The following is a 10,724-nucleotide window of genomic DNA, read 5'->3' as shown; positions in this document are numbered from 1 at the left end:
GATAAAAAACTGTTAATTACTTTGAAAGTAGAAATGAAAAAATGACATTACGTCATTCTATATATCAAAATATTTACATCTAAGCCTTCTAGCTTTCAGCTTTTATACAATCTAGCCCCTACTCAGTTGGATTATACATTCAAGCCCAACACTTCCAACTTTTGTACAATCCAGTCCCTACTCGTATATTTAATTTCGTAAAATAACATGTCTTATGAGTCGAGTCACGAGTAGAAAATTTTCATTTTGAGTCATGAGTCGACAACTATGAATGGACATACATCAACCCAACAGGCCAAAAAATACTGATTGTATTCTCTCACAAGGTGATGATCCAATAATAAATGAATGTTCTCGATGCCATAAAAAAAAATTTGACTGTCAAAATTATAAATTATATTCCTTCTAATTGTATTGTTAATTTTTTAACAAATATATAGTTTCATGTTTAAAAAATAAAAGAGATAACAAAAAATATATATAATACCATTCTACCGTTAAGAACCCCTATTGAAATTATTTATTAAAAAAAACCTCATTCCCATAAGTAATCGTGGTGCAGCAAAAAGAAAGGAAGACGTGAGTAATGAAGTTGTAGTAAAGGGTAACAATAGGAATATGAGAGTTTGTCTATATTCCCACTTAGTACATAAACGGTTAAGACCAATTGCAATTTCCAAATGTAAGCGGTTAAGGCAATGCCTAACTGGGTTTAGAGGAGTAAACAGAAACATTTTGATAATATGGTTAGAACAAGAAGTAAAAAGTAATATTTTGAAAGGATATGCATATTTGTTGGTGATGACATGATATTTCATAGAGGGATTGTTCAATAACTAAGCAGATGTTGTTTAAGGGGAATGATTTAAAGAGTATTATGTGCAACTATATTTGTTGTTGATCACATTCACATCACACCCCAAAGTGACATGCTAAAACTCCATCAACATGATCAAAGTTTGCATTGCAAGATGAATGAAGCTAAATCTTAACTCTTTTTGAAAACTGAAAACAAAGGTATACACTGTCTGTTTGTGTTGAGCATTTACAAAACATAACACCACCTACATGCACTACTAAATTGTAATACAGAAGAAATAATAATAAATATTATACTACTTTTGGTTTTGGGGCCTATAATGAGATGAAGATCCCAAACACAAATATAAGTTTCTTCTATTTTCACAGATGAAAAAAGAAAAATAAAGATCACGTCACCATGTTAGATGAATATCTTTCAGAAAGCCAAGAATACTTCCTCCTCTCCTTGCATCGGGTGATTGGCATCAACATCATATTTGACTTTTGAGGCATTCTTCTGCATTCTGCATTCTTAATCAAAGTCAGTAGTGTGTATGCATTCTAAAAGTATGTCATTTGAAATGATCTGGTTGAATTATTGCAACAACTTCAGGGGGGCATGATTCTTCATTATCCTTGTGCTTCCATATTTCACCATTTGCATGCACAATCCATGATATTTGAGGAGAAAGTGATGAATACATGTCTGCAAAGTAACCAACTCTCAAATCAAAATCTATTAAAATTTATATTACTTGCATCACAATTAATTTATATCTTTACATTATGCATAGCATTCCCATTTTAAGGAAGAATGCGAGTCTTTCACATAGGCATCTAATCTTAAGAGATACATACGAAATTAGGAGTACTATGCTATACAATTCTCTAAAATGAATATCAATTGAATTATGATTATATTACATTTTTGGTCCCTGAGTATAGCTGATTTTTCAATTTCGGTCCCAAAAGGCTTTTTTCTTGCAATTTTGGTCCTTATGTGAGGTTTTGGTAAACTTTGTGGTCCCTGTTCCAAGTAAAACCACTATTTTCTGGACCAAAATTGCAAAAAGAAGATATACTCAGGGACCAAAAATAATCATTTTACTTGGAACAGGTACATAAAAAGTTACAAGGACCAAAACTGGTTCATGGGGTGTGGGTTGAATTATCTATTTGTCCATTGTACTTCCAATTCAATTCTTATTAAAACATTGTACTTTTAAAAATCTTGTACTTCTAATTTTTCTTCATTAGGACACTGCACTTGAAATAATAAACTCAATTATAGCACTGAAAGGAAAGATGGTTAATATTTGGATGAGATTGCTATAATTGTGTCACTTTTTTAAAGTACGATGTTGTAATAGATGCTATAATATAATAAAGAAATAAATAAATGAAACTTTCATTTAACCCTAATGCAACACAAGATCTTTGGGTTATTACCTGAAACAGGTGGTTGATCAGGTTCTCTTGTAGTGTGCAAAATCATGGTACCAGAAAGTACAGTCATGAACCCACAAAGCACAGAAATAATGGTGCTAGCACTCTGACCAGACCAGTCCTATCAATTATTATTATAGGGAAAAAAAATTAAAATAAAATAATGAGGTGTAATTCAAAAGTGATATTGGAAAGCCTTTTTGATATAATGCAATTAAATGCATCATGCAATACCAAATATACCTTGAACATGATAGCACTTGCGAGAATTGTGAATGATGTGAACATGGCATAATAGATTGGTGAAACAACTGCGGTATTAAATGTGTCCAAAGCCTGATAAAAAATTTCATGATTATTAAAATAATACTTCAGTAAAAAAATAGTAGTTTAGTGGTCAAACAAAGTATAATGGCTTAATTACTACAGGTCAGATAATAGTTAATTGGCTAAATAGACAGAATGATGGAAGTACAAGGGCTAATATGTATTTTCCCTATCTGCTGTTTTTTAAAGTGAGCTCACAAGAAGTGTTGTGTTTCCTATTAAGATCTATTAGATTCAGCAACTCCCAGATTCTTTTTTGAACAAATGAAAATGATGGCCAACCTTGTTTAAGTAATTCAACTGAGTGATTATGCATGTAACAGCTACCATTACAAAAATCCATGTTTGGTAGCTTGCCACCTGGCTTGAGCCTTCTAATGTAAGTTTTATCGCGATACCTATTGCTTTCACGCTCATAACCTGCAATTTATAAACTCATTATTTCAAATGTAGGTCCTACAAAAAAGGAGCATCTGCATCTTGAAAAGAAAAGCCCATTCAGTTTTTTCACAATTCCCTTATAGATAGAAATAGAATTATATACGTACAGATGATACATGAGTCATGCCACTAGACAAGAAAAACATATACATATACTCCACTATTCCCCCAGTGTTTACCAAATATAAAATATCATTTTAGTAAATAAAAACTATATATTCTTATGTCTAGAAATGAGTTTGCTCGAAATGTAAATAATTGACAGAAAGTTGGACAATAGACTGACCGTTATTGAACCATTTATGGAACATACGCCAATATACACCATCATATTAGTCTGCCCATAGCGTGGTTCACAGTACAACACCAATACCAACACCACAGCTATTGCTGATGCTGTATACAAAAGAAAAGCTGCACCAACAAGTACAACACAATGGAATCAACAAAAACAATCTCTTACTATTGAGTATTGATACAAGTAAAACAAGAATCAAGAAATGAGTAATGAGACTGCATGACTCACTTGGTTGTGTTGCTAAGTCCCAAATTTCTTCCACAGAGCTTATGGCATGTTCAGCAGGGGCATGAAGCACAATAACAGTGGAACCCATTATGCAAAGCACACACCCCAGTACTCCCACTTTCCTCAGTTTCTCATTCAGTAAAAAATGTGCTAGAACAGCACTGCCAAATAAATACAGTTAAGTTACAACAATACACAACACTTAATATTAATTTAATCACTCTCGTATAATAAGTAATCAGTATTCACCTCACGATAATACTCAATGCTCCTAGTGGAGTCACAAGCACTGCTGGAGCATAGATGTAAGCTACAAAATTGGCAAATTCTCCAACAACCACTGTCAATTTCAAGAATTTTGCTTATGTTTCAGATAAATAATACAGAGAAGCAAAAGAATCATATCAAGACATCGATCTAAGGATAAAAGAAATGGAAAAACTTACTAGTGAACATGCCAATCCACCATAGTGGCTCCAGCAGATAACCGTAGCCTCCTGAGCCTTTTTTACAAGCCAGAAGCAATCAAAACAAACAAGACTTAAATTAATCAAAAGAACCCCTCAACTTGTAATAAGAACTGACGAAAATTGAACTCGATTGTCACGATGTACAGGTAAACAGTTATACCAAAATTTCGTTTCTGTGATGTTATTAGATAACTATATATCATCAGTGATTCGTTTATGCCAATTATATTGAACTAATCAACAAATTCTACAAAGTCACCGGAAACTTACCCGCGCGAGCACCAGAAGCACCAGCCCTTTGGAGACCTTTCTTTTTTATAATGAAACTTGATCCGATGAATGCACTAGAAGAGACGGCGAGACCGAACCCTAGCAGATTACCAGTATACATGATGATAATGACGACGACAGCAATAAATCTAGAAATTGACGAAATCGACGACCACTTAGAAATGAAAGTTTCATCTGAAAATTCGTCAGAGATCTGATGTCGTGAGAGAAATTCAAAATTATAAACTGGCAAATTGGTATATTGTCATCCAATCGATGTTTTTGGTTTGTGATGAACGTATCGCGTGAATTGTAACTGGAATTGGAATCTTGCAGATGCAATCGGACGACATATGCTTTGTTTTACGTAGTGTGATGATATACTTATTTGTTCTTTTTCAGCGACGAGCGACCACTTGTAAAACAATTGGTAATAAATTGACCAATAACGTGGAATGTAAATGCAACATGCTGTATTAAAAACATTACTTTATTTTTTATATCATTTTAACAACAATATTTGATTTTAAAACAATTTAATAGCAAAAAAAAAAGTTAAAACTTTATTGACTATAGTGTATAATAATCAATAAAAAATGGATACACAATTTTTTTTCTTTTTTTTTAAACGAAAAATTAATCTACTCCTAATTATCACAACCTACTCCTAATTATCACAACTTTTTTTTTGAAACGACAAACTAATCTATTCTTAATTATCACAACCTATGTCTCAAATGATATTTGAACTCATAAACTTTCAAATAAGAGAGTCGCTCTTTATCGTTAGACCAAAAACCTTTTGGTCTTTGTCTTGATAATCAAAATGGGATGTTTGCATTCTTGGGAAATGTTGTGTGCCTGAACTATTTTTTAATTAAAACATTTTGACATCAAAAAATATATAATATTGCTAAATGCTAACATATAGGCTGGCCCGATTGCATGTATGCAACCCCATCAAAACATAGCCCATCATAAATTTATAATAATGCAACCCCATTAAAACATAGCCCATTATTTATAATTACTAAGGCTATGTTTGTTTTTTCAAAATGAAAACGGATGAAGTCTGCAGACCACATCTGCAACCCTCTGCAGTATAAGAGGTGGACTAAACGGCTGCAACATGTAATAAGAAGTTTGTTTGTTTTTTAACTTCTGCAGACTGTTACAATAAACTGAAATTAATTATACAATAGTTAAAAATAAGTCTAAGTAAAAAAATTATATAGTTTACTCATATGTAAATCAAATATAAATACCATTATGATGATATGATTTTTAAAGAGGTTTATATAAAAGAATTAAACATAATATTTGCTAAATAACAATAAATAAAATTGTTACTTTAGCTAAAAACATGTTCATTTATGTTAAAATTTTGAAGACGATGATTATTTTTTCGATTAACTTCAATAAATTTGGTAATTTTAATGATTAATTTTATAATTTATTAATATTTGGTTATAAACAATATAACACAAAAAATACTTATATTAAATTTACCAAATGGTTTTCAAATTGTTTGAAATTATGTAAAATCTACTCGAATTGTTTACATATTCTTCAAATATTATTAAAATAATAAATATGTTGTTGAAAAAAAACAAATCTAAGTAAAATAATATAACTTAAAGTAAGTGAGAAGTGGTTTGAAGAAGATGGTCCAGTGTTGCGCCACACAGCACACGCGCAACAGTTTTTAAGTTAGAAATGTATTCCAAAAAACAAACAACTGCGAAAGACCAAGTGTTGCGCGTGTGCTGCGCGGCGCAACTAGGAGTGAGTTTTCTGAAAAAACAAACAACACCTAAAATATTTTAAACCAAAAGGTTCAAATAACAATTACGATGAAATAACTGGAAATCAATTGACGCGTGTGATTGTGATCCTCAAGCAAACTATGTGAAAACGAAAACTTGATTTTGGTTGTAGTATTTAGATACAACTATGGATCTTTTTCATGTAAATGCCTACAAAATTTTCAAGTCGCGATATGCTTGAATATTAAGGCTTTACACATATTATTTATATTTGAAAAAATCAAAATGTTTAAACGACAGTTAAAAAAATTATACATAATTAACAGTAAGGTTAATGTCATATAATAGACCTAAACAATTTTTTAAAGAAAATAATATATATATATATATATATATATATATATATATATATATATATATATATATATATATATATAGCTACAATATGTATAAACAAATAAATACAAAAATTATTAATAAATATCATTAATTTAAAAAATAGAGAGAAATTTAGACTTCCAATCTTTGTGATTTGAAGTACTAGCCAAATATAAATATAAGATGTTGCTAAAAAAATCCATGATTGGACACATGTGCTCGATCCTAGTGGTTTCATTTAAGATTCTTTTAAGTCTATAAGGGTGTCTGTCATCGTTTATTTGGAATATTTATTCATTTATTGTGGTTTGATATTAGTGATAAAGAGTTCCCATGTTTAGATATGTAGAATTCATAAGTATTTATTAACTTAAATATAGAGTTTTTGATATATTATTTGTTACTTACTTATTGTTTTATTTAAGACAGTGGGGGAACTAGTTAGGAGCCGGGGGTAGCCCGTGCTACCCCTCAAAATCATCCGAGAAATATAACTTTTTTATGTTGCATCTTTGCTGCTAATGCTACCGGTAGATTGTCGAGGTTGTACTCCTCAAGAAGATGAAGAATCAGACATAAACATTCATACATGATTAGTTTAGTTTGAGAATTAGTATCAAAATTCCAATTTGATCGTCTTTTCTAGGATCGAGGCTCAATTTCTATGTTTTATTCTTCTGATTTTGGTGGAATCATTGTTACTTGAATTTAAATTCTAATTAATTGAATAATATGTTGGTGCTTCTACTATGTTTCTTGAATTGCACATCTTAGAGTTTATGTTCTGATTATTTATATGTCACATAACTAATCTCACCTAAACCAACCAACGAATTATCTGTTGAGATATATCATGCCACGGTAAGTAAGAACGATGGTGGTAGTCACTTGTAAATGAGTAACTATCGATTGAGCGTGTATATAGAGTTCACTAATTTAGCACTAGCCCACCAACTGTTCGATGAAATTCCTATGAGAGAACACTAATTGTTCGATGAAATTCCTATATCACATAAGCTGAAGATTCTTTATGGAAATTACCCAATAAAGAACTAGCAAGTTGGAAACCACCATCAATAGACACCTTCAAAGTGGGCATGAACAAAGGGTAATACATCTTCTTTATCAAATGGTGACATTTTGTACATCCTTTACACATTTTACATTCTCAGTAGTGTTGAAATTAGCACCATCTTTGAATCATATCAATTTAGGAAAATAGATTCATGGTCAACTACTATGAGTTAGAATCCATTGTGAAATTGACAAATTTACCCTTGCAAGTGTACTTTCTGGTTCTGATATAAGCTATTTGATATTGATCAACTCATACATACAAATATCTTGAAACCAGACATGAAGATATGGTTTTAAGTTCATCGACCTAACCCCATCTACGGGTTTTTTCCATATCAACATGTATTTCATCTAGTTGTTTCTATTTGGGCTACCTTATCATAAAGATCATGTAGGAAAACCACAACAAAGATTTTCAATGTGTTAGGAAGCTAACTTTAATATCATAGTCTTCTAATTAAGCTTTAAAATTATATATTTTAAGTGTGTTAGGAAACTAGCTATAGTATTACTCTTTATATTTTATTGGGAACTAAAATTTGTGCTACCCCTTGCGAAAATTCCTGGTTCCACCACTGATTTAAAATTTGTGCTACCCCTTGCGAAAATTACCCAATAAAGAACTAGCAAGTTGGAAACCACCATCAATAGACACCTTCAAAGTGGGCATGAACAAAGGGTAATACATCTTCTTTATCAAATGGTGACAATTTGTACATCCTTTACACATTTTACATTCTCAGTAGTGTTGAAATTAGCACCATATTTGAATCATATCAATTTAGGAAAATAGATTCATGGTCAACTACTACGAGTTAGATTCCATTGTGAAATTGACAAATTTACCCTTGCAAGTGTACTTTCTGGTTTTGATATAGGCTATTTGATATGTTGGATTAGTGTCTAAGTCCATAACTATTTTGGTATGTACTTGACCCGATTATGAGCATGGTCCTTTTGGGTTGCCTTCACCATAGCAATATGTAGGATGAATTAAGGAGAGAAAGGTTTAATTATGATTTATTAATATATTATGAGAATAATATATTAAAGGAGAAATCATATTGTTTAATTAATATTAGTCAAGAATTAATAACGAATTAATTTTGTGACTAAAAGAGATTAATTAAACTTAAGGGACTTATTGTGTAATTATAAGATAATTACATAATTGGGCTATGGATCACCGTGGAATAATAGGTTGGACGAATTCTATGGGGAAGCCCATTAGAAATCGTCCAAGACATGTTCCAGAAGGGGTCCATGGGCTGCTTAGGGCTTAAGCAGTCAGATTAGGGTTTCCTAGCTGTAAACCCTAATAGCCAGCATATATAAGGAACCCTTATGGCCCCAAAAACGTGGTGAATACTTGGATTAAGGTTTCCAGCCGTTTTTGGTGCCTCCCCTCTCTTCTCTGATTCATCCAATTGCTTAGTGGTGTTTGTGACTCCATTAGAGGTGCAACACTTGAGGCACTAAGCTTTCTGAAGCCAATCAAAGCAAGGATTGATTGTTATTGCTATTGCTATATAACAATCAAAGGTAATTACTAAACCCTTATTTCAGTTCTTATATGATAGATCTAGGGTTTATAGCTTTGGATATTCGATTGCATGTTCATTAGACAAACTAGATCCAAAAGCTATTAGGGTTTGCATGTACACCATAGGAATGATGTATTGCTCGAAACCCAACAGTGGTATCAGAGCCTAGGGTTGTTTGTTTGATGTATTTGATGTTATAGTTGATTATTCATGCTTAAAATCGAGAATTTTTGGTTTCTGGGGGCTGGACTCGCCGAGTCCATAGTGAACTCGACGAGTCCAAGCTAGACTCGACGAGTCAGAGTCGCAGATGGAGCAGATTTCGGGATTTTGACCTGTTTTGGCTGTGGATAATTGCTTAAAACGTTCTTTATTAATAAAATTCGATTTTTATCAATATTTGGAGATTATCCTTGCCAAAATAGAAGATAATTGTCAAAATTTAGATAATCTTTTGTTTTATTAGATAAAAGATTGATTATTTGTAATTTAGATTTGAATTATCTTGTGAAAAAGTTTCAATTTTCCCCTTTAGGTTTTATAGTTTAAATTTGAACTTAAAAGTTTTGTTTTTTGAAATTTGAATAGTTAAACCCTAATGTTTTGAAAAGTTTCAAAACTTGCCCTCAAGTTTTGGAATTTAAATTTTTGATTAAAAGTTAATTTTGAAATATTTAAATTCTAATCCCAAATGTGTTGAAAAGTTTCAAAACTTGCCCTCAAGTTTTGGAATTTAAAAGTTGATTAAAAGTTTAATTTTGAAATGTTAAATTCTAAAAACCCTCGTTTTTTTGAAAAGGTTCAAATTACACCCTTATGGTTTTATTAATTAATTAAAGTGTATAATTAAAAGAGAGTTAATAATTCCATAAAGTTTTGGTTTACATTTAACTAAATTAAAAGCATAATTTATTAAATTAGACCACCTAGTATTTTAAAAGTATAAAATACACCTTTATACTATATGTAACACTAAAAGTCTAATATTATATATGTATGAGTAAAAAGTCAGTCTTACCGTTAGTAGGCCTCATTCACGAAGCTGGTTTATAAGGGGTGTTTAAGGAAATTGCCTATAAAATGGCGATTGAATGAGTATCCACTCTTACCCACCGCACTCTTGACTAGTGGAGGGTCGTTAGCCGAACGGGTAGGATAGGACGAAACCTTCCATTATAAGTATAATGAAGTACAAAGTAACTAAATGCTTTTACAAATTCCTAAATTCTAGTTACTTTAGGCAAAATGTGAAATTGTATGCTAATCCATGGAATTACACTTCATACCCTTGCCAAACGTTAGTGGAGCGTGTGTGGTTAACCGGCACACAAATTTGGGATTGACATTGGTGGCGAAGGGTGGCTCGGTGTTTATCGTAGATCAATGGAGCGTGTGTGGCTAACCGGCACATTGATTAGGTGATAGTAGCATTGGGTGAACCACGTGATTCGCACGGTTATTCACACCTTGTTTGTGATCCTCGGCATCCCAATCGCAAACCTGAAGGGCATAATCGAGATTAAACATGTCATTGAAAAGTTCAATGAATCTCAAAAGATCTAGGAGTTTCAATTCATTTAAAACTTAAACTTCATTTTTGTTTTTCATGGTGGGAATTGGTAAATCGTCATTTACCTACCTTCAAATATTTTGCAACTAGATTACGGCATCCCTCTTC

General features: G+C 31.8%; 1 protein-coding gene across 1 annotated transcript; it reads right to left on the bottom strand.

Annotated features, from left to right (window-relative positions):
• Window positions 1-976: 976 nt before the first annotated feature.
• Window positions 977-4,682, bottom strand: LOC145133207 (putative magnesium transporter NIPA6). Its single transcript, XM_079068147.1, has 9 exons — window positions 4,282-4,682; window positions 3,988-4,044; window positions 3,791-3,881; window positions 3,542-3,702; window positions 3,302-3,429; window positions 2,857-2,994; window positions 2,491-2,583; window positions 2,251-2,368; window positions 977-1,507 (listed from the first exon to the last, which is right to left on the bottom strand). Exons 1-9 carry the CDS (start codon window positions 4,400-4,402, stop codon window positions 1,374-1,376), a joined length of 1,041 nt encoding a protein of 346 aa, XP_078924273.1. The 5' UTR covers window positions 4,403-4,682; the 3' UTR covers window positions 977-1,373.
• Between the last annotated feature and the right edge of the window lie 6,042 nt (window positions 4,683-10,724).

This window comes from Lactuca virosa, chromosome 1 (assembly GCF_052849685.1).
Source record: "Lactuca virosa cultivar CGN04683 chromosome 1, Lactuca_virosa_CGN04683_v6, whole genome shotgun sequence".
Lineage (NCBI taxonomy): Eukaryota > Viridiplantae > Streptophyta > Magnoliopsida > Asterales > Asteraceae > Lactuca > Lactuca virosa.
The sequence above is the reverse complement of the archived record's forward strand: the minus strand, read 5'-3'. Positions and strand labels throughout refer to the sequence as shown.